Genomic DNA, 24,649 nt, shown 5'->3' with positions numbered 1-24,649 from the left:
GCTGGGAACGTGTTTTGATCCCCATGATCCCATTAAGTAAATGACGCCCCAGCATTAGCGTTGGTAGTTCGTTCACAACGCGGAAAGCTCTGAATACCCCGCTCTTAAATGTTGCGTCATTAATTTCATTCTACGCTCTAGCAAAGGACCTGGTGGCGGCATACTAAAACATTGATCTCTTGCAATGTCTGCCGCAGCCCTTATGAAAATATGAGACGAGTTTCACATGAAAGTCTGGCGAGTTTTGACATCACAGCCATTAGACTTTCTGATGAGTTTCTTTGGAATGTTCTGATGTATTCCTAATGTCATTCTAAAACATATTGGCCACCGTCTTTCTGTACAATTCTTGACGAGTGTTTTTCTTGCGAGCATGAAATGTCTTCCTAATGTGCGCTCCAAAGCAGTTTTCTTGTGACTTTCTCACGTCTTCCTAACGAATCTCTAATGAGCTTATACAGTAGACTGCTGGTGCTCATATTACTGCTATAACAAAATTGGCCACCACGTGTGGTAACATTTTCTCATGTGTCCCAATGGCAGTCCGACCTTATTTAAAGCTGTTACCTGTGCATGACTGTCTTTGGTGCTATATATATGCAGCCTGTATGCATGCATGTATGTCAGCCTGTATGTATGTATGTCGAAGATGCAGCACTTTTGACATGTACATGGGCCCTACATATGCTGCATGTAAGACATTACTCAACGAAAGAAATTTAACAAAAACATTTATTGGGCATATCAATGCTTCCTTAAATGCAGAAGGAGGTTAAATGAAAGGAAAACACAGTATCGGTCTGGTTACGGATGTGATATCTTCCTTTCATTTAATCTCGCTACTTATCATTGAGGAGAGGCTGTTCTTGAGGTGGAGTGTCGTCATCTTGAAGTAAGTGCACGTGTACCCTGCATGGTAGAAAGGACAGAAAATTAACAAAACTTGGCAATCAACCACAGAAATACACGCTGTATCACTTGCTGCAGAACGATCTGGAGATGTTATAGCTAGTTCTGCGAAAAATTTATGTGGTGTCGGTTCACACAAAGTTGAGGAACCACTGCGTGGCCTTTGGGTGCAGCAGTAACTACAGTAAGCAGAAATTGCTCTTGGCTGTACAAATGTGCAACATGGATCAGCTGTGGCATGTGTACATGTCGTGAACAACTTCAGCTATATCGGTTTCCACTTGACAAAGGACAGCAGTGTCTGTGGATTACCAGCGTGAATGACAAAATCTCACTAATTACTTGGCATGGAAATGAGCGTAGGAGTGTTTGTGTACGGGCAACCCAATGCATCCCAGAGACATCCAAGTGCCAGTCGTTATAGAATATTTGCATCAGCTACGGTCGCAGTTCTCACACATTCCAGGCCTACTATGTCATGCATGTGTTGGCCTCCTGAATGATGGCATATATCCCATTGAAGAAATACACCACACCATGTCTGGGTTTTTTATCATTTACACCCGAGCACTGCTTTCAGAGGGAGGGCACAAGTTGAAAAACAAATGCGTAGAAGCATGATAAACAAGCTTGCATAAAAATAATTTAATAATTAAGCATGGTGGTTGCTATCCCACGTCATTAGAGAGTATTCCTCTTTGTCATGCAATCATAATGAGCGTTGACTGACACACGTCCCATTTTTTGATGTGGTATTCCTCACTGATTTTGTTGTATCAATCGGTTGCCATAGGCGAACGAAACAGATAAACAATCTAAATCCAGTGCACAGCTTGTCATGTCAATGCATGGTCAAATGGGACGAGCACACTGGTTCTTTGAGTGAATTATGGTGCTCTCCTAGGCGCATGCTGAGGCACTGGCTAGTCAGCGTGCCCGATGTACATTGGACCAAATATGCATGCGATCAAAAGAATAGCCTACATTAACCCTGAAAGATACGAGACATATTTTGGGTATCTTTAACTAAGCAAGCCTCCAATGCCTAGGTGCCTTTGTCAATTCACTTGTGGACTGCAATGCACATATATTTCCAGCAAAAATAAATTAGGCAGCATATGCACAACAGTCATGTTGTATGGTCTCCCTTCCCTCGCTGCGCAAATTTTGTCCTGAAAAGTTACATGAACTGATTGAATTGAAAATTGAATCGAGAAAGGCAAGGAGGCAAGCGAGGCTTGCTTGGTTAAAGGTAGCACCAAATTTGTCCAGTGCGTGTCAGACACTGTACTGCATTCCTTTCACTGGTGGTCAAATGTACATAGCACAGACTGGCTGGTGCCTAAATATGTACCTATGAGATCAACATATTTCACTCAAAAGACCAGTATGCTCGTCCTACTTGGCCACACATATCCACAATGGGGCTTCAGGCCGGATTAGGATTGTTTATCTGTTTTCACCCATGGCTGAAAATTGGCAAGAGAAATCAGTCAGGCACACCACATAAATAACAATAAGTGTGAGCCAGCCCCCATTATCAATGCATGAAGAAGGGCATCCTTTGTAGATTACAAGGGATAGAAATTAGTCTGTGCCTATTTACTTACTTCTTTTTATGCAAACACCATTTATCATGATTTTATGCCTTTGTATTATAACTTCTGCCATCCCTCTCAAATTAACTGGTGCACAACACAAGTGCACATCCAGTGCTATTTTTGTTAGTCCTTCCAACAACTTAAACAGTCAGTTGTTAGCCAAGGTCATGTTGCATAGTCTCCCTTCCCTCGCTGCGTAAATTTTGTCCTGAAAAGTTACATGAACTGATTGGCAAATTCAAATGGACACTACAAGTTTCGCCGAGTGGACACAGCTGGTTCTCAGATATGCACAAAAACAGTGATGGGTATCTGTTGGCATCCTGGAGTGTGTGCAAACTAGCTGTGACATTGCTGCAGTAGACACACTCACAACTGCTACAATGCCTACCAGCATGAATAGGGGCAGCTAGCAAAGAAAAGAATACGAAGAAAGTGAGAGAAAAAATAGAAAGCTTACCAGAAAACACCTCACTACTTAAGTAACTGCAGCACAATGAATACTGGCCTTCATATTTCATTTCAAGAAATTCGAGTTCATCAAATGTGTATTTGCAGTGACAGTTATTCTGAGAACAAGACAGACATAATTGTAAACATCAATGTTAAACAATGGTATGCACACTGCGTGCTTAGACCTTTGAGATATATGGCACACTGCACTTCGAATTCTTACATGGACAAAAACAGCACATGTGTGTATCATAAGCAGAAAGGAAAACAGGGAAATATATGCTACAGCATAAGAAACAGTTCCAAACAAATAAAACCAAAATAAAAAAGAAACATACTGTGTAATAGGCAAAAATAAAATGGACTTGCAGCCAAGCAATTGATGCGAGAAAAATACTAAACGTCAGGACATGCGAGGTGTAGTTTTAACAGAACAAGATAACGTGTGCATAATGTCTACAAACACAAATAAGCAGCAAGTGGAATAAAGTTGCACAAATATTTAGCCTATATAGCAAGATGCATTAAGTAATATGTCGATACACTTATCCACTAATGATACTGAGATCCTACTTTTGTGAACACGTACACTTAAAGCATACCTGACATGTCCATCCAGATTACACGCCGTGCTGCTGCAGCCATTGCCACGGGTTATGTGGACACTGTTGTGGGTCACGGCTTCACCACTACAAAGAGAATTCTGTGTTAACTTACAGCTGTGGCACAATAAGACTATCACATCGTGAACACATGCAAGGAGCATGTAAAAACAGTCACGAAAACAATGCCTGCACTGGTGCAGGGTGGCAACAGAGCACAAAGTCGAAGTCACTGATGAATGTCACGATAACAGGGACCCCTTCAACAAGGCAAAGTTCCACACGCAGCAGCAGCAGCGCATTACATGAATGTTTGTTTACATAACAATTCTAGGGTTTCTGTCATGACTTTAAGTAACTATCCCTTGTAATGTTTACTTACGTCAAAGTTATGGCAACACCCCTTCAAAACAAACCTGTACCAGTAGCACGCTGTGATTGCTTACATTTTTTTTTCCTAATGCTGCTCGTAAATCGAAAACCTTGTAAGCAGAGATTACCTACAACGTCGAAACATTTATAAGCGAGGAAACGTCGTAGCAGTAAGAATCGGTCAAGAGGTAGATGAGTCGTTCTCATGCGACTTCAGCAGAAAAGCGGGAGCTCATGCACAAGCGTGCATGATGAACACGATTATTTCCGAACGTAATCTTTCTCATGAGAAGAAAACGCTTATCAAGATTTTCAATTCTGCATTATGGCAATAAATTCGCGCAACTAAACTCTGACACCCAGCAAGCATCGGCATAGGTTTCACTGTTGTCGTTGGAGTTCTCTTTCCTACGTTCGCAAGGCACCCTATGCCCACACGAGAAGCACGCACAACACGTGTGTAGTTAGCAAGCACGGTTACTCACCTTTTGAATGGCACGACGCGGTCGAAAAGCGCCCTCCAAGTTGCCGGTGCTTCGATGTTACTTCCAGCAGACATGCCGGTGCATAGTGGACGAGCAGTGGCACGCTAACAACACGCATTAATTCTTCGCGACGTCCACCCAACTTTTCACGACAACCAGAGACAAAGGGAACGCACTCCACGGCATGAACATCGTTGGTCCACATTTGGCTGGCGCGCCACGCACACGGCGAGTTTGCAGCGAGACACAAGCTGTCTGTGGCACTTATGCGCACGCGAACTAAGTCACATTTCGTTACAGCAAACACAAAAACACACGATCAAACAAGCACATCGTTGCAGCTCGCACACCCGACCGACTCGTAAACAGAGCGACAGGCTGATTGGATTGGATTGGATTGGATTGGAAACGGGACGCTGGGTGGCGCCACCAACAGGTCGGTTGGGGCCAGCCAATGTCTCGGCTAGCGTCATCTGAGGATTTGTGCGGCTGCCTAATTGCGCATAGCTGTTGCAAGACAAACAGAACCACAGATAAGTCTATATTGTAAGCTATAGCTTGGCATAGAAAGAAATTCTATAAAGCATTTTCAATTTGAATCGCTTCTGCTATCTGCAGCCAGCAAAAGCATGGCCTTTGAGATCTGAAAATGTTAACCCTATAGAAAACCGTTGCGGTGACGTTATTCGAACGATTTTCACTTCGGTTGCCTCTCATGAAACCAGTGAATTACGCATTTCGCTGCTCCCCGTGCTACCTGCGCCGTCACTTCAATTTAAATAACTTCCTGCTGTCGTTAACATCAACTATATAGCCTCAGACATCGTTGACGCGATCTCCGAGAGACACATGTGCAGTGTGCGATGTTTTAGTGCCCGTTGCAACAGTGTCAGTCGGAAAGCATCAAATCTGCTCGTGTGGCGCAGCTTACACCCCTGTCGTTCGTATCTTGCTTTCGTGTTAGTGCGTTTAATGTGCGCGGGTTGCACTCCTGTCCCTCGTGCCTTCTGTGTTGATCGTGCTACCCACGAAGATCCTCGAAAAACCCACATGTCTTGGCAGCGTGCATTTGTCCTATGTGGTATATGCCAGAAATGTGCGCTGGCGTACGATGTGCTTGCAACCAAGTACTACAGTGCGTTCCAGCAAATAGACGCTGCCGCTTACGCGCAGTTTTTTTTTTTTTCCCGTCGTGGTTGCTCAGTGGTTATGGTGGTGTTGGGCTGCTGAGCACGAGGTCGCGGGATCGAATCCCGGCTTCGGCGGCCGCATTTCAATGGGGGCGCAATGCGAAAACACCCGTGTACTTAGATTTAGGTGCACGTTAAAGAACCCCAGGTGGTCGAAACATCCGGAGTCCTCGATCCACTACGGCGTGCCTCATAATCAGAAAGTGGTTTTGGCACGTAAAACCCCATATTTTTTTACGCGCGGTTTTCCATGTCATGATCATGTCAATCTGCACAATTATCGGTTTGCCACTTAAAGACTAGTAACACATCCGAGAAATCAAACTGCTCAGAACAAGACATACGCTATAGGTTTGCACTGTTTACCAAATGTGATAACGGGGTAACACGAACTTACAGTGCTCTTTAAAAAGGAAAGAAAATGACGTCGTTGTTTTGTGCCTAGCTCTGATATATCGGAAGCGTTTCCAGAGTACTCGGCGCGCACGCTGTGTTATATAGTTTTTTTTCATTTCTTCATTCACCCACCCAAGGTACTAGGTGTGAGTGACTTAATTGCTAGATATTAATTAACAGTGCATTAATTAGCACCATCTTCATTAACAAAGGTCGTGGGTTCGAGTGCCTCAAATAACTGTATCTTAACTGTGCCCTAGTAAACATCGCCTTCATTAACACCGAAGATCGTGGGTTCGAGTGTCTTAATTGACTATATCTTAATGAACAATACCTCAATGAATATCGCCTTCATTAACAACAATGGTCATTGGTTCGATTCCCACACAAGGTAATGTGTTCGAGTGACTTAATTCCTAGGTCGTAATTAACCGTGTCTTAATTAGCTTCATCATCATTAACAAAGGTCGTGGGTTGGAGTGCCTCAAATAACTGTATCTTAACTACGCCTTAACAGCGCCTTCATTAACACCAAAGGTCGTGGGTACGAGTGTCTTAATTAATGACATAATAATCAGCTGCACATTAATTAACATATTAACAGGCTTCGACTTCCACTAAGGGTCGTACGTGCGTTCGAGTGCATTAATTAACTATATCTTCAATAACTGTCTTAATAAATGGTGTCTTAATCAACACCAAGGGTCGTGGGTTCGTAGCCTTAATTACCGCCAAAGGTAGTGGGTTCGACTCCCATGAAAGGTTGAGAGTTTGTAACCTCTTTGTACATCGAGTGCTCACGCCGACAATGCCGGATTTTCCGGCTCATGAGCCATTTAACGCTATCGCATTACAAAGAATTTTTCACGACTTGGCATCGTACACATTCATATATGATGTACTTTGACATTAGCAATAACACAAAAAAGCTGTATACTCCTCTCATCAGAAATCCTCAGGTGCATTGTCATTTGAGTCTCTGATGTACTTGTGATGCCAAAAAACATTAGACGATGCATTTCTTATGAATGTCTGATGTCACCTTAGGAACACATAACGTCCTCTACAGAAACTCATGGTTCATTTTCATAAGGGAGGTCCACGTAAAGGTGGCGCTTGTGCAGAGAGTTTAATGTATCTCGTATCACGCAGAGCTAAATGTGTCTATGTGGCCGTACTAGACGCAAAATGAAGATAACGGTGAAACGAATTTACACGTATCATCTAGGCGTTAGGTAAAAAATAAACGTGTTGGCTACAGGTACAAACCTTACAAAACTGTCGCTTTGTTCACGTCCAAGGACATGCGACTCTGCGCACAACTGAGCACGAAATAACGCCTTCTGGTTCGCAGGTACCACACCTGCGACCGCGCTACAGGACACATGTACGACACCAGGTTTCGAGTCGCCAATGCAACATTCCATTGCGTGAAATTATTTCCATGTTGTTTGTGTTGAATAATGCGAATGACACTTCATGGTGGTTTGCTTTAGTGGTCGCATATTTTGACACACATTCTTTTACGGTGACGCCATTATAGGACTACTGCAGGAATTTTCTTTCGTAGTTTTTTTGTGTTCTTGTTATTTTTTTTGGTGGGGGGTAGGGGGTGTCGAAGGCGGGACGAAGACGAAAGCCGATGGTGGCGTGCCGCGGCGAGCTACGTATCGAATGCCCATCAAAACAAGAAACGCTACGTACATTGGAGCGCCCTAAGTGTTGCGTTAAAACGCAATTATCAAAGTTATGAAGTAAAGGTTACCTTGCGTGTACCTCACTCGAACACCTTCTTTGATGTGGTCTTTCTTAGCCAGAAATTCGTAAGCTATATTTTCTTATATCTCGTTTTATCGGCTCGCCGTTAGAGATCAGTGAGGAGTTTGCAAGGCCGCAGCAGGCAAATCTGATGGTGTGGTCCAGCAGTGCCGCCTACGTGGTAGGCCCGAAGCGGCCTTAAGGCCATGGGTCGGTGATGGATCGCCATGAACGCTTTTTGCTTGTTCAGGCCCTCCGCGTGCATCCGCGAGCTCACCGCGGCGTTCCTCCCCCTACCTATCTCATCTTCCTATTACATCTTTTGCGTCCCCCTGGGTAGGGTATCCGACCAAACGCATTTCTGGTTAACATCCCTGCCTTCTCTCTTTATGTCCTCCTTCTCCACCCAGAGCAACTAGCAAACAGAACCCTACTAGTTGCTGCAGAGTGTGCGACAACTTGTGCACACTATTTCGCTGCCTTCGACACTTCAATTCCTCAGATACGCAAACACTTGCGAAGGTTTTCAAAGAGCGTATTTCGTTGTCCGTGGTTGGCAGTCGGACTTGGGTAACTTGCGAAGCTAGAACTCGGCTACGTTGTAGGCAAGATATCGCAATATCATTGTTTAGAGTGGTGAGTGTAAGCGAATAGTCGAGCCTTCCGACACGTGCTGTCGCACGAGATCTTTGGTGTGCCTGAAGGTCTAAATTCAGTGGTGTTCGCTTGGGAATGATATACTTCCTCTTTTCTCGCCGCAGTTTGGCCGTGTGGCGTCTGCAGGAAGGGGCTCTGACGCCTTTACAGTTGGAGATGTACTGGTTAATGCTTCTGCTGTACATCCAAATCCGCAATTAAACAATCCGAAACACTGCCTGAATGACCTGAATGCAAGAATATGCACTTTGGAGCACGTCATTCCTTTGTTAAATCGAGTAGCTTTCTAAAGGCGTCCGGCTATTTATTTTAACTTAGAATTATCGTTGATGGTATCTGTACTTTCTATTTCTCCTATTTTGCTTGAGCTTTTGGATGGGTATATTATGCGGCCACGATATTTTTTTTCATCCGCTTTTCGCATAGCATCAGCTTTCATAGCAACGCATAGCATAGCATAACATGCACCATAGTATTCTCACTCTTTTTGCTGCTGTTTCGCTTACCCGCTCTGGACTATTACAATGCTCAACATATTTTTCTTTAAGATGCGGCACGCAAACACTCAATCCTGCAAAATTGCGACACTTCAGCTTGGCTTCCGGTGCGCGGACGTATTTCATTTCCTAAGAGAGACGATAATGGTAGTCTACTGGCAGCCTCAAGAGAAACGTTTGGAAAAGGAATTTTTTTTTGCTGCTGAAAGCACTGCCGCAGTCAGCAGTCACCCTTTGTCTGAAGTTGGTCGCGTGAAAAGTTGCAACACAGGGCGAATGGATCGTTATTGGCCCTGTGTTGCAAGTGATCTTTGTGCTTGTGTAGCCAAACAACCTCGCAAATGAACCACTACGGACCAACTGAAATCGGGACAAATGAGCGCTTAGTCGACCGAACAACCACGGGCACCTGATGTAGTAGCCGTCCGGTACACCCGCGCGGATTCCCCGAGAGTGCCGTTAAAGGGGCTCTAGCGTCTTGCGCCGGGGCCGGCCCTCCGGTGTCGTCTTGAGCGCCGAAAGGAGGTCTCCACTTTAGTTAGCTGCATTCGCTGCTGCCTTCTGTCGGCCAGCTGGAGAAACATGTGTTTCTCCGCTCGATCAGAACGCGGCGATAGTGGTGCTGCAGCTGATCACCCCACGGTGTGCGCGCGAGGAGACGTTTCTTTCGGACAAGCTTGCGAATGGTTGATTTTTTAAAGCGCACAACCTCCTCAGCCTCGTTCGCCCGTTTTAATGGTTGTTGGTCGGCGGTCGGCAGTTGGACTGTCACTGCCGGTGCAAAGGGCGCGTGCTTCTGCGAACGCCAACTTCTTTGCGGCGCCGTTTCGACGGTGTGGGGACCGCTGGAGACAATACACATTTAACCATTCGTTTATGCGTTATAGCCGGCTGTGCTACCGCTGCAGAAGTGCCGGTCAGTGGCTGTGCTCTCTACGGAATTACGCAGTGAAACAACAAGCGTGACCTAGATACCCTCTACGGCGACCAATGTATGCGTTCGAGCGTCATCATTCCTTTATTAAAGCAAACGACTTTCTGGAAACTTTCGCCTCTTTGTCGGCAGCTCGGCTTATCACCGTTGACGGTTTCTGCACATTTAATTTCCTAGCTTCTGTTCACAAAATCACATGGCATACTAAAAGTAGCAAGTACCACGCAATATAAAAGTGGTAGGCAAAGTTGCTCGCTTGGTACGTTTCCTTCCATTTGTTTTTTCTTGTTGCTTTTCGCATAGCTAACTGCTTATTGCCTATTGTAACCGGTGTATTGTTTTGCTTTAACTCTGATGTGTGCTCTACACTCGTAGACGACTGTTCATTTCGATATCAACATGGCTGCCTAACCGGGCGCAAGCGCCTTTGTTGCGCTGAAGAATCCGTATGTTTTCGTTATAACAATTATTATTCAATCGGCTTGCGAGCATTCGCGTACAAGGACTGGCGGGACCACCAGCATTACGCACTGTGTTCAGCGGCGCGCTCCCTCTCTAAGGCTTCGAAATAATGTGCGTTGATTTCTATTCATGAGCAAAACGCCGTCAGGTTATATTCGTCTTCTAACTTGGTCGTATGCGTCTGCAAATGTAAAAAAATAGCAAGGACGAACCGTGCATACATTTGGCCAGTGACAATCTTTTGGAGAAGGTTACGCGATTATTTTATATGCAGTTGCATTTCACCTATTGTGAGCGCATGAGCGTAAGTGCCCTGATTCATACTTCTCTTCGTATCTTCATAAAAGTGAAGAAGTGTTGCGTGGCCCAGAAAAAGAGCAGCGCATCGTTCACTTAGCGATGGATATGCAATGTGACTGAACAAAGAGCATATATATATTCGGTAAACAAGGTGCCTACTAGAAGGTTGGCCCCTCACACGAGGGTTGGCCCGTCCCGCGTGTTGCCGTGTGCGGCTTAGCCTTCTCTGGGGAAAGGGGGATCCTGGGGATTGAGCCGATGCCGAGTATTCGGACCTTTAAGGCCCCCCAGCAGAGGCAACACACCTCTTCGGCCTCTGCTTCACATAGACGGAACCTCCAGACTCACCTAGCTGGGGGAAATTGGCGGTCGCCTTTTCCTGTCCTCCTCTCCGATCTTCGTCTTTCTCTGTCGCCTTTTTCATCTTTCCTGTCTCCTTCTCTCTTCCATTTACTTCCTTCTCCTTGGCGGCAAGGGTTAACCCTGTGTGCCTATATAACCTTGGGTACACCATATTTGGTTATAGTGACGGCGTACGACTGGCGTCGTGCAGACTTGTATGCAAGCTCTGCCGCGTCCCCTCGTTGGGCTCCGTGTTGGGCGGTCGGCGCTGTTGCCGAATGTTTATATATTTTCATGGAATCTTCTTTCCCCCTCCCCCCTTCCTGATCGCCCTCAGGAACGAGGGCGCATCGAAGATGTCTTCCAGTTTTTCGGACACCAAATCCAGAATTTCCCCCGCTTCCACGTTATTCACTCTGAAAAGTCGGACAAACCAGTGCGAGCCATTTCACCGTTTCTTGTTTCAAAGTCCTTGAATGATCTTTTTGGTCCAGGTTACAAGGCGTCGAGAATGACAAGCGGTGACCTCCTCTTGGAACTCCGCGGTCAGAAACAATATGAGAACTACCGAAACTAGTGTCATTTGGGGATATCCACATAGCAGTAACCCCGCACCGAACAATGAACACTACCCGCGGTGTTGTGTCGGATGATGATTTGCTTGAGCTGATTGAAGCGGAACTCCTGGATGGCTTCAGTGAGCAAAATGTGATCAATGTCAGAAGAATTAAGATGAGGCGGGATGGCAAAGAGATTCAGACGAAACAACTAATAATCACGTTTGGTTGAAGTGCCTTGCCCGAGTCAATCGAGGCCGAGCACATCAAGCTCCGTGTTAGGCCGTACGTGCCAAATCCGCTCCGATGTTTCAAATGCCAGCGTTTTGGCCACAGTTCGCAGAGCTGCCGAGGCCGCCAAACTTGTGCAAAATGCAGGGCCCATGAACACACCTCTGAAACTTGTGAGAACGCTCTCCACTGTGTAAACTGTGATGGGGAGCACGCCGCGTACTCGCGGTCATGCCCATCCTGGAAAAAAGAAAAAGAAATTATAACGATCAAAGTAACAGAGAATATATCATTCATGGAGGCACGCAGGCGGCTTTCATACCTGCCCAAGAAAACGTTTGCGGATGTGACACGTCAGGGGGCAGCGACACAACGGCTTCCGGCGGCTGTCCGACCCACAAGCAGTGAGTCGACAGTTACGCCTTCTGCCCCCGCGGCGGTTGCAGCTAGCGCTGCTCCGCCAACCCAACAGAAGAGACCATCGACCCTGAAGGTGGGCGCAGCCAAGGTTGCCTCATTCTCCCCGGCCCCTTCCACCACTGGCAACAGCCGGCGTAGCCCAATGCCACAGGCAGCCCCATCGATGGTGGGCGCAGGGGCCTTACCCTCCGAGGCGGGACTCTCTCGAAAAAAATTTCTCGATCTCAAGAGCGCGTGCCCGGCGCCTCACAAGAGGCAATGGACACTACTCCTATCCTCACGGCGCACCAAGCGCCTAAGGATCGGCGAGGCTCCCTCGAACGCTCCAGAAAGGGCAAAATCGCCGTTACAGGGCCCCGAAAGAGCTCTGTCATCTAAGGCATCACTTCTGTTTCTGTATACACAGCACAAACATACTTGAAATATGGATACACAAATCATTCAATGGAACGTCAGAGGTCTTTTTAGAAACCTTGATAATGTGCAAGAACTTATCCACTAATACAAACCAAAAGTGCTGTGTTTACAGGAAACACACTTAAAATCAAAACACACAAACTTTCTCTGAAAGTATGTTACGTTTCGCAAAGATCGCGATGATGCCGTCGCATCATCTGGTGGTGTTGCCATTGTCACTCATAAAAGTATAGCGTGTCAACCTTTACAGCTACAAACGCCACTTGAAGCAGTGGCGGTTTGAGTTGTCCTCCTAAACAAACTCATCACCATTTGCTCGCTTTAACTACCCCCACATTACCAATTAAAGTAACATGAATTTCATTCCTTCATAGATGAATTGCCAGAACCTTATGTTGTTCTTGGTGATTTGAATGCGCACAGCTGCCTGTGTGGCGACTCTCGTTTAGATGCGCGAGGCCGTCTCGTTGAACAGTTCCTTTTTTCTTCTGGTGCGTGCCTGCTGAATAAGAAGTAACCCACATATTACTGTCTTGCAAACAACATTTTCTTCAATTGATAATTGGCATAGTTTCCCCGTCTATACTGCCTGAACTTGAATGGGAAGTTACCAACAATCCTTACGGGAGCCACCACTTCCCTATACTGCTAAGATCACCTAAAGAAAACGAATATCCACCACAGGCTCCTAGGTGGATGATTTATACAGCTGACTGGGAGAAATTTCGAACCCTTACTAGTATCACATGGGCAGACATGTTTTCACTAGGGATTGATGCTACAGTGGAGTATTTTACAGGGTTCATGATAGATGCCGCATCTAAATGCATATTTGAAGTAAGCGGCTTGGCATGCGAACGGCATGTCCCGTGGTGGAACGAGGAATGTAGAATCGCTCGTAGGAAACAGAACAAAGCGTGGGGGTTGCTACGCGCTTCTCCTACTGCAGAGGATCTTGTCAACTTTAAAAAGTAAAGTCCCAAGGCAGAAGAACCCGCCGACGGGCCAGAAGAGAGAGTTGGCAGAAATTTTTATCTAGTATCAACCCGTACACAGATGAGGCCAATGTCTGGAACAGGGTTAATAGGATAAAAGGGCGACAAGCATATTCACTCCCTTTGGTAAACACACAAGGCGATATCCTGCAAGATCAAGCAAACTCACTTGGGGAGCACTTTGAGAGCGTGTCGAGCTCAACCCATTATTTTCAGTCCTTTCTCAAGTATAAACAAATAGAAGAACGTAAGCCACTCACAAGAAAGTGTCGACAGAATGAACCGTACAACCGTCCTTTTAGTATTGCCTAGTTGACAGCTGCCTTGAGCGCATGCAAGAGCTCTGCACCAGGATCTGACAGAATCATGTATGAAATTATCAAAAACTTACACAATGACACCCAAGTTACACTACTCGCACTTTTCAACGCTATTTGGGCTCTAGGATACCTTCCAACCGCACGGAAAGAAGCCATTGTGGTCCCTGTACAGGCAAATACCCTTCCTCAGTGGCAAGTTACCGCCAAATAGCCCTCACAAGTTGCCTTTGTAAGGTATTTGAAAAAAATGATTAATCGGCGACTGATCCATTTCCTTGAACTGAGCAAAATGCTTGATCCCTATGAGTGTGGCTTCAGAGAAGCGCTATCCCCAACCGATCATCTTGTACGTATTGAAAGATATATCCGTGATGCATTTGTACACACGCAGTTTTTCTTACCCATATTCCTCGAAATGGAGAAGGCGTACGACACAACGTAGCGCTACGTCATTTTGAGAGACTTATCAGAAATGGGCATTTATGGCGATATGCCCATGTTTAATGGCCATTGCGCCATTAAACACCAAACATTCATTCATTAGAAGGAAATTTACTCAGCGCTAAACTTCGACTTAATAGTCGTCTGTTGAAGGCTTTCGAATGCGTCAGCCCATGCCTAAAGCATAATTGTGGCTATCATGGATTATAAAGTAAGCTGTACGAATTGTTAAGAGCGGTACGCAGGCACTGCAAACGGGCACATCAGTGCTTCCTGCGGGTTAGTATCTGTGCAGCTTTTTCTGTAATTTAAGAAGGTAGCCTTCGTAATTGGGGAGCTCAAAGCTTATGTGATCTGACTTCTGTTGGGCGTTCCGGGGCTAAGAAAAAAATATAGTTCGCTGTTTGTAACACGCCCAAACAGCATAGCTTGAGTGTTTTCTGTCGTTCATTTCTAATGACCTAATAGAAAGCTATTTGTGGAATCGTACCTTCCGGGTAAAGGTCGGTAACATACTGCCACGTCCTTTTATACAGGAAACTGGTGTAACCCAGGGAGGCGTGCTCAACTGCACACTCTTTATTGTTAAGATGACAATACTTCGTGCTTCACTGCCACCAGCCATTTTTTATTCCGTCTGCGTAGACGATATCCAAATAGGATTCAAATCCTGCGACCTCAATGTGTGCGAAAGACAGGTACAGCAGGGCTTAAAGAAGGTGTCCAAGTGGGCAGACCAAATTAATTTAAAATCAACCCCCACCAAAGTAATTGGGTTCTCTTCACAAGAAAGAGAAGCCTGGTCCCAAATCCTTGCGTAGAACTGGGCGGACAACAAATTCCTGTCAACAAAGAGCACAAATTTCTAGGTGTTATACTTGAATATAGGCTCACTTTCATAGCACATCTTAAGTATATTAAAGAAAAATGCCTAAGAACCATGAACTTACTTAATGTCCTATCTCACAATACATGGGGTAGCGGCAGGAGGTGCCTGTTGAATCTTTATAGGAGGCTAGTTCGATCACGACTTGACTATGGTGCCGTGGTTTATCACTCTGCCGCCCCGATTACGCTAATGATGTTAGACCCCGTTCATCATCTGGGTATCCGCCTGGCCACTGGCCCATTTAGAACGAGCCCTGGCGAAAGTCTGTACGTAGAGTCAGATCAGTGGTCATTCCATTTTCAGAGAACGTACATCAGCTTTACCTATTTTCTTAAAGTTCGCTCAAATAAGGAACATCCGTGTTTCACAACCGCTAATGACTTGACATGTGAAACAATTTTTCGTGATAGACCGTCTATGAGAGTACCTTTGTCACTGTGTGTAAGAGAGCTAAGCGAAGAAATGGTTGTCGCAATTCTCGAACATCGCTTAATGCCTCCAGCTAAGCTACTACCGCCCTGGGAGTGGCAGGTGATAGACTGTGATGTATCCTTTGTAGAGGTCACAAAGCACGCTCATGACCTCAAAATCGCTATGCATTTCCGTGAACTGCAATCTAAGTACAGCTGCTCCGAATTCTACAGAGACGTGTCAGAATCACATGCTGGTGTATCTTATGCTGCTGTTGGTCCCTCTTTTTCTAAATCTGACGTATTGCACCCCTTAAGAAGTATCTTCTCTGCAGAAGCCTATGCTGTATTGTCTGCAGTAAAACATATAAAGAAATTAACATTTGACAAAGCAATAATATTCACAGACTCGTTAAGTCTTGTAAAAGCGCTGATTTTTTTTAAAAAAGTTTACAAATCCTGTTTTAAATGAACTTTACTTACCCTTATGCGCTATTTATTTATCATATAGACATGCTGTAATATGCTGGGTACCTGGCCATAGAGGCATCGATGGTAGTGTACTAGCTGACGAAATGGCCACTTCACTCACATCACTAGCTATTACTCCTACGGCTACTGTCCCTGTCATAGATCTGAAGTCCTTCTTACGTAAGAAACTGCGAAACTACTGGCAGCGCATGTGGGACGCAGAAACTAATAATAAACTGCGCTGTATAAAGCCACAGCTAGGTTCTTGGCCTTCCGCAACAAAATCACGGCGAACAGATGTCCTATTCTGTCGTCTCAGAATAGGACACACATTTGGCACCCGCAATTTTCTACTTACTGGAAATGACCCTCCAAGCTGTGGTAGGTGTGGTGAGAGGCTGACCGTGCTTCATGTCCTCGTGGAGTGTCGGGAGGCCGAAGCTGAGAGAAAGAAATATTTTCCTCTGGCGTACCGTTATTACAGCCCTCTTCAACCAGCGATGTTTCTTGGCCAAGAACCGCTATTTAACACCAAAGCAGTCCTCCGTTTCTTAAATGACGTTATCTTACATGTTACAAGTGCATTAAATTCGTAGAGCATCGTCGTTCCAGAGGACGCCGCTGCGATGACGGTTTTGCATAGCACATGCCTCCAGGCCCTTGTGTTTCAAGGGCTCTAAGGAGGCAGTAGTGCTCTAGTAAATTTTAGAATCAGATATATTTTATGCATCGCATCATTCCTTTTAAATGCATCCTAATGTTCATAGTACACGTGACATGTCACGGCCATAATCTTATACAGATTTTACACAATTTAGAGGGACTATTTTTAAGGCCCCTATACAGCCACGTAACACCAACTTCATAGAACTCGTAACTACAGTGCGAACTCATTACCAACGGCATGGCGCTCTTTGGCCAAACATGACCCTTGCGCCATTAAACACCAAACATTCATTCATTGCAAGGAAATTTACTCTGCGCTAACCTTTGACTTCATAGTCGTCTGTTGAAGGCTTTCGAATGCTTAAGCCCATGCCAAAAGCATCATGGTGGCTATCATGGAATATAAAGTACGCTGTACGAATTGTTAAGAGCGCTACGCAGGCATTGGAAACAGGCATATCAGTGCTTCCCGCGGGTTAGTATTTGTGCAGCTTTTTCTGTAATTTAAGAAGGTAGCCTTCGTAATTGGGGAGCTCAAAGCTTATGTGATCTGACTTCTGTTGGGCGTTCCGGGGCTAAGAAAAAAATATAGTTCGCTGTTTGTAACGCGCCCAAACAGCGTCGCTTGGGTGTTTTCTGTCGTTCATTTCTGCTTACATTACAGCGACGCTATATATGGCTAGGAACCCAGGATTTTATGGCGTTGGTCACGTCCACGAAAAACCCAGTGGGCGGATCCCATTCCAGGGGCAGAAAAAATAGCTCATACCCCCGTAAGGCAGAGGCGTGAAGCGAACATACATCACAGCTTTCGTTTCAACAAGAAACGCACAAATGAAAAAAAAAATAGAGAAAGAGCCGTCAAACCACGTGATTGATGATGAGGCGCGCACACTTCGGTGTTGATCAAGCTACGTTACCGCCAATCCTTCGCCGGTTTTCTTTGTCGGATACTTTAACGTAGAAACATCAAAACCGGAAACAAATTTGTAGTTCGCCCAATTCGGGGATAATTTTGGCTTCGGTAGCTTCAACGATCCGATTCAACCAACTACTGTACATGGGTCCTGAATCAATTTAACATTAGCGAAAAACCTTCTTATCAAAAAAGATCGGAAAAAATCTGTGTGTATCACAGCGGCAACAAAAGAGTGATATCAGTAATCTAAATGTAGTGAATAAAATGAAGGTTTTGTAAACTGCATTGAAACGTGTGTTTATGTCATATATCACTTTAAAGAGCAATGCACTTAATGGGCGCACATCAAGGAATGAATGCTTGACAAGTTGCCCTACATTAGGCGCAACATATCAACAGCGTCTCTCTGGGCAACCACCTCCACAAGAGTGAATTGTCTGTTAATTTTTAGAAATAAGTGGTTCAGCAGGTGATAACCAATATTTTAACATTCATAGTAGATAAGCACAGTTTGTCACATGTGATCGAGGGAATCATAACGCGTGTCTCACTTTTCTAAGAGTGGAAATTAAAAGTTGTAAGACTCGCTAACTACTTAGGTAAGGCTCAGGTAAAATATATTATTCATAATAGCGTACAATAGTACGTATGACATACAGTGGCTTGTAGAGCTCTGAAATCATTCTTACCACTGAGGTTCTTTTGCATCTACTCAAATCTCAATACCCTAGCGTGTTTGCATTTCGTTACTATTAGAATGTGATCGCTTTGTCGGGAGATAGAACGCACGACTTTGTGTCGTTCAGCATAATTCACTGGATTACATATTTTGGTGAAATAAAAAAAAAATCAACTGGCTTTTAGCATATCCATCTACTAACAATGTGGTGTTCACTAGTGTTCACTTTGTCGCCCGGCAAGTAGCCGATCTGAGATTCGGTTCTGAAACGCTTGGACCCAACCTCGGGTTTAGAAAACAGATATACTTTTGATATGTCCTTCAATATTGCTAAAAAGAGAGAAAATGAAGGCAGTGTTGTGCTGCCGCATTTTGGTGAGTCTAGTCGCTCGGCTTTCTGAAGCAGGCAGCCCTCTTTTCGACAGGCACCGGTGTATTTAGGTTCACGCAGGAAGGCAGTTCTCAAGGCGGAAAGGTTGGGTTATATACATGTGCAGCCTCCCATATATATTTATTATCAGGAGAAATGCAGTGCACAAGTAAAGTATACTTGAGCATGTTTCGAAAAATTATGGGAACAATGTTTGGGAACGCTATCGACGCTTTGCCCTAACGCGGTCGATCCTGGTATCGGTTCCTGGCACGGACTCGGTGTCGTCAGCCTTCATTTTTTGGTGAACGCCAAGTTACATGTAGCGTACTTGTACTTGTAGCAACTTGTATATCTACTTGTAGCAAAAAGTTCAATGATTTAGCTTTTATGATATAGTGCATCAATTATTCCATGTTATTATCCATAAGCAAACAATTTTCTAATTAAGAACACCCACCACAAGCGGCATATATTCGTGCTCAAGAGATTTCCAGCGAAGGAACACTTAAGCGCACTCTATCATGACTTGTGACCGAAGGGTGATAAAGCCTCATGCTGTAGGACGCTTCCGAATCGCGTGTGGTCTCTTTCCCTGCAGCACTCGCACAGAACGCCTGGACGGATTGGGTCGGAGAGGCGAGAGGCCGTCCTTCTTCTCCCACGACTCCTCGTCAGGAGACGCCTCCTGCTGGCGGCCGCCTGACAACGTCGACGAGTTGCGCCGGTGCTCGAGACCCGGAGCCTCGTCTTCCTCTTCCTCCGGGGCCTACCACTTCGTGGACGAAATCACCGGAGAGCGAGCGCTCGGCAGAAAGAAGTCCCTGTCGGCGAGCGCCGGCACTGCGGGGTCTCGCCGAGGCAGTCGCGTGACTTTCGGCGCGGCCGCTGCCGCCGCCACGGTGCTACAAGTGCCCGTGGTGTGCGAACGGCGGCCCAGTTCGCCCCGCTCGGCGCCGTCTTCTTCGTCTCCGCTGTCCACTTCGTCTCAGTCTCCTCCGCACGACCGGTCGGGTTCGGTGAGCTTCGCGGAAGAGCCGAGCTCGGTGCGGGACGCGGTGAACGGGTACGACGCCGACGCGGACGACGAGGACGACGCGGACTCCCCCAAGTACGCAGCCAAGGAGGCGGCGAGGTAGCCGCGGTGAGGCGGCGGCGAAGGCAGGCCCCCGCCGTCGTGATTCCATTGACTGCTATTTGTTGCCGTGTTCAGTGCGATAAGACATCCCGATCACCAGACTCGATAGTAGAGGATACACTTGAGGCCAGTGATTTTGCTGATGCGCCTTCTACGGAGCTTTTGTTCATACCTGCTGTTGAATTCCGTGTGGAAATCATAAATTCTTAATTGCCAGTCAGCTGTGGTTACTTTTCGTTCCACTAGTGCGTAGGAAAATAAACGTTTTCTGTCGAGGAGCCTATCATCGTATGTGGAGTTTTCCTATAAATGAGGAATGAAGGTGAAAAAAGGCAGTTATGACATTATTGCGTGTTTGATTTTGACTTACTTCACTTCTGTGCTTTCTTTCTTATTGAACTTTCTTGAGAAGTTGGCGACGTACAGGTGCTACACGAGGAAACACAATTTCGCAACCAGAGAGCTATATGTATGTCAGCTCTTTGCCAATCAGGTACGCTCTTGACCAATCAGTGCACAGTATTCGGGTTCATTTCTCACAGCTCTCACTGAAGACGTCTTGCACTTGCATTTCACAAATGGTAGTATTTTTGTAGCTGTTTGTTTGTCAGAGTTCATTAACTCGTTTGGCGTAGATGGCTTAAACTGAAAACAGATAAAATCCAGCCTTGCGGGGTGGCCGCACAGGCACGTTTAAATCATGTCACCTCACAGCGCCAACTTTGGCCTCGAGACAACCGCATCATAGCCCTTCCGCACCCGAAGAGAGCAATTGGTGAGAAGTTACCATCGCTACCAACACCGGTAAAATCTGCGTTATTCTCTGGCAGTCTTCCCGGTATTTGTCGTGTTGGTGGTGATGGCATGAACACTATTAGGCGGTGGAAGCCTGCCGTTGTCGATAGGTGACGCCGTCTTCGAAAGTGCCGTTGTTACTGAAGAAAAAGTGACTCGACGAGTATTTTTCATACAAGATGGCACACATTTCTTGAACTCGCGCATTTTTCTAGAACTCGCGCATTTGCTTGATGCATGCGCACTACTGCTCGTTTTATTCGTTCGCATAAAACTCCCACTCCGGGTACAGGACAGCGCATCATAAATGCTTTGGCATTAAAACTGCTATAGCGCATTTTACAGGAGTTGCGGAAATTTTGTCAAGCAACAATTATCTGATGCGCGAAAGCGCGGTTACCACGTGTTCATACATCACGGTAACGACAAACGGGTATCAGCTGGAAAAAAGGGAACGTAGCGTATGGTATAGAAGTACAGCAGAGCTCCGCTCGTTAGGCTAGGAATACGCAAACAGAACATACTTGGCGCCTGCTAGCTTTCCAAGGACGCACGTTTTACCCATACTAAAGCTATATTGTGTGGGAACCTTTCCAGCAGGTGCTCATTATCATCGTAGGGTTTAATGCCCCGTCTAGTGGGTGCAAATGAAAACTGAGGCTGGTGTCTTGATTTCATCTTACCTTCATAACCGATGGTGAAAATGATACTTAGTGTATATAACACATTCGAATAATGTGTATTAGTGACATGTCTTGCTCAAGGTGTCATTTATCAACAGTGGTCGAATAAAGGATGTCTCTACAGACACTGCTTTAGTACAAGCTCTTGGCTTCGCCATTTACTTCTTTCTTATGAAGATAGCTCGTCTTTAGAAACGCTTGCAGCAGAGACATCCATTTTTCGACCCCTGTTGATTACTTCCTCTCCATCTTCGTGCAAACCTCTGTCATGTGAATTTCAAGGTGCCATGCATTCCTAGTTCTTAGAGACCGGTTCGCCACCAGTATCAAACGGTTTGCATTTAGAAAATCTAACAAGTTTGCATAAAAATTTCAGATCGCGCGCCTTCCTAGGATAATAGTTGAGGTAAGACTGCGTACATCAAGTATTACTGCTTGTTGCTCCGCTAGTTGGTTCATACTTCGTGCAGTGAAAATGACGAAAACACGCGAACGACCAAGCAGAAAAGCGGTTCCTTCGTGCCTGTTCGTTTCTTTACATGTTTTCGCGTTTTGTGCACTACAAGGAGCATCACAACATTCACTTCCTCTTCATTTGTTTATTTCGGCTTCCGATGAGAACAATAGAATACGCATAAGCCAAATGACCGATACACGGTCTGAAGGTTGTTTTTTGGAGCGTACATGACACAGAAGTCCTCGTTAACAAACGTGAACATGCATTCCTACATTTAGCGATGTCCTATATATGCTGGGCACCTACGGTAGCTGCCCATCAGTCATGCGTCATCATTTTACAGGGGTGCGTTAACTACACTGTACCTGTCATAATGCATACTTGTGTCATCTCAGTGACATATATTCTGGACCTTCGTGGTCTTTACCCGAGACCATTGTAGACCTTTCTAGACAAACCTGATTTACGCCTGACTAAAACGAAATGGAGCAAACTTTTATTTGAGAGGGGAAAACCCTTGAAGTTCTTTTTTTTCATTGCCTAGGAGTATTTAGCCTTCATGACAGCTGCTATATAATTAGGCTTGCACTGTCTTACAACCTGTTCCGAAAGAACAGCCAACTTTTGCTATGCTTAGTACAAGGAAAAAAACATTTGCAATATGTGGCTGAATGCTTTGACTGAGCTTGAGGGTAGCATACTTCAGTTGCCTTCCATACTGTTGAAAGCATCAGAAATGGAGTGTTTAGTGCACCGAGTTTGAAATGATAACGCTCCATGTGATGTTTAATGTCAGTAACGTGAAAGGGATAGTGCCTGTCTGATCTCACTGCGAAAGCTCCACGAGAGTTAACTCTAGTACACTCATGTAGTGAGAGGTGGACAAGGACTGTAAAGGGTGAACTCTCAGGACAATATAAAACGTATGCACAAGAATTTGAAGAGTGTGCAGTTCCGCTCTGCGGAGTGAACAAACTGTTTCTGAATAACACAGTGATGAATACCTTTCTAATAAATATCCTTTTACTGCGATGAAGTGAAACATTTGTCCAGGAATTGTGTTTTCCGTGAAATAAATTAAGGAAATATTTTGCTACAGCAGTTGCCTCTTACCGCACGCGCAATAATCAGTCTCACATGTCCCACTTCTGATTAACCAGTGACGATGTCAGAACTCCTTGTGTATGTTTAATAAGTGTGTGGTTGTATAGCCCTCGAAGGATCTCACCTGTGCTCACAAATCTGCGATGTAACGTTTCGTGCAAGTGAAGATTATCGGCGTGCTAATTATACCAGTGCAATCTGAATAAAGAAGGCTTTGTTGTCATGGTCTGTTAGATGACTCTGTGAACGTCTTGTTCAATTTGGGAAAACTATCAAGTATGTGCAACTCCCTCTGCACACAACCAAAAAATCAAGCCTTGGTGAATGACGCTTCTTCTGCGAGCAAGAGGTAAGGGGAAGAAAATAAACACGCGTGCATGTGTAATTGCCACATGGGTCACAGTAATTCAGAATGCTTTGAGTTATGAGTTTGTTTCCCCAGTCATGCATTTTTTGCATACTGACGTTCAGCAGGCAGCATTTGTTCCAATTACGGTTTCGTAAAATCGATTTTGATAGCCCTGCCAATATGTCAAAGAAGTCGCGGGCCTGTGTGGCACACGCAGCAAAGTCCCAGCGTAAGCTAGATGAGCGGCTCCATATGAGCTCCATATTCGGCACCACGCACTAAAGGGTATTCGCGGCGAAGTTCGGGTCGTTTTCACGAGAACGATCTGAACTACCCGCCCTGCGTTGACGCTGAGATGCTGCTTTGGCTGCGCTCTGCACAGCAGTTTGCTGAGCCCGACGTTGCCTGGTTGCCGCCGTGCGAGTAGCTGTACGATTCGCTTCCTCAGCAGCGGTTTACACCTTGCGAAGAGGCGCCACAACTTGTACCGAAGAGTAAATACAAGTATCCAGACTACGCGGCACATATTTCATATTCTTTGACACGTGTCATGATACGATACTGTTGTTGTTGATGATGATGGTTGATTGCCATTCCCTCCGAAACGAAGTGTTGACACATAGTCTCCTAGACTGCTTGGGTTAACCATGTCCAGCTATATGCAGCAAGAAACTGCTACATGTGCGGACACCTCGTGGAAGATAAACCAACTGCAATGCAAATCCGGCTCGTATGGACGCTACGCGGCACGGATGTCACATCGCATAACAAACTGCACGATGCGATGCTAATGATTATGATTTTATCGCATTCCCTTTGAAACGGGATGGTGACAAACAAACACCGAGCCTGAATGATTTAATATGGCATTATAAACATGGTTTTCACTCTAGAATTTTGGTATGCATCTCCTTCATCGTGTTTTTCTTCCGCAAGACATATCTAGGTTGTAGAGCAACCTATGCAACTGCTACACGACGAGCGACCCGGTGCAATAATACGCAACTGCAATCCAAAAGTCGCACGTATAGACGCTACGCGGTGCTCATCTCACAACGCAGGTGACACGACACGATGCCAGTGAGGAGGATGACGAATATTGGCATCTCCTTTGAAACGCAGCGGGGACACAGTCAGCTATCCAGCTTGATTTATTCAAGTACACAATGCACACTTTTTCTGGTATTTTTGTATACATCTCCTTAAATTTCTTTTATTCCTCAGACCTTCTCTAGCAACTTGTATCGTTACTTGCGCATCTGCTACGCGGCGTGCTACCTGTTATAATATGCACCTGCAATGCAAAACGTGCCTGTATCGACGCTACGCAGCGCGCATGTCACATCGCGAGTCTCCTCACGCGCATGGACGCGTTTATGA

The 24,649-nt window shown here is 45.4% G+C and overlaps 1 protein-coding gene and 1 long non-coding RNA gene across 4 annotated transcripts in view; one reads left to right on the top strand and one right to left on the bottom strand.

Annotated features, from left to right (window-relative positions):
* Window positions 1-23,148, top strand: part of LOC126540946 (uncharacterized) — a 235,580-nt gene extending 212,432 nt beyond the window's left edge. For all 3 annotated transcript variants that reach the window (XM_055076151.1, XM_055076152.1, XM_055076150.1), the window contains one exon: window positions 19,345-23,148. In XM_055076151.1, the coding sequence (XP_054932126.1) occupies window positions 19,345-19,882 (538 nt within the window). In that variant the 3' untranslated portion in view covers window positions 19,883-23,148. The remainder of the gene's footprint in view (window positions 1-19,344) is intronic.
* LOC140216165 (uncharacterized) lies at window positions 715-4,800 on the bottom strand. The gene is made up of 3 exons (XR_011892840.1): window positions 4,423-4,800; window positions 3,566-3,652; window positions 715-909 (listed from the first exon to the last, which is right to left on the bottom strand). It is a non-coding gene; the product is annotated as an uncharacterized lncRNA (long non-coding RNA).
* Window positions 23,149-24,649: the final 1,501 nt, after the last annotated feature.

Source organism: Dermacentor andersoni, chromosome 2, assembly GCF_023375885.2.
Source record: "Dermacentor andersoni chromosome 2, qqDerAnde1_hic_scaffold, whole genome shotgun sequence".
Classification (NCBI taxonomy): Eukaryota; Metazoa; Arthropoda; class Arachnida; order Ixodida; family Ixodidae; genus Dermacentor; species Dermacentor andersoni.
This window is presented reverse-complemented; position numbering and strand designations above follow the sequence as displayed.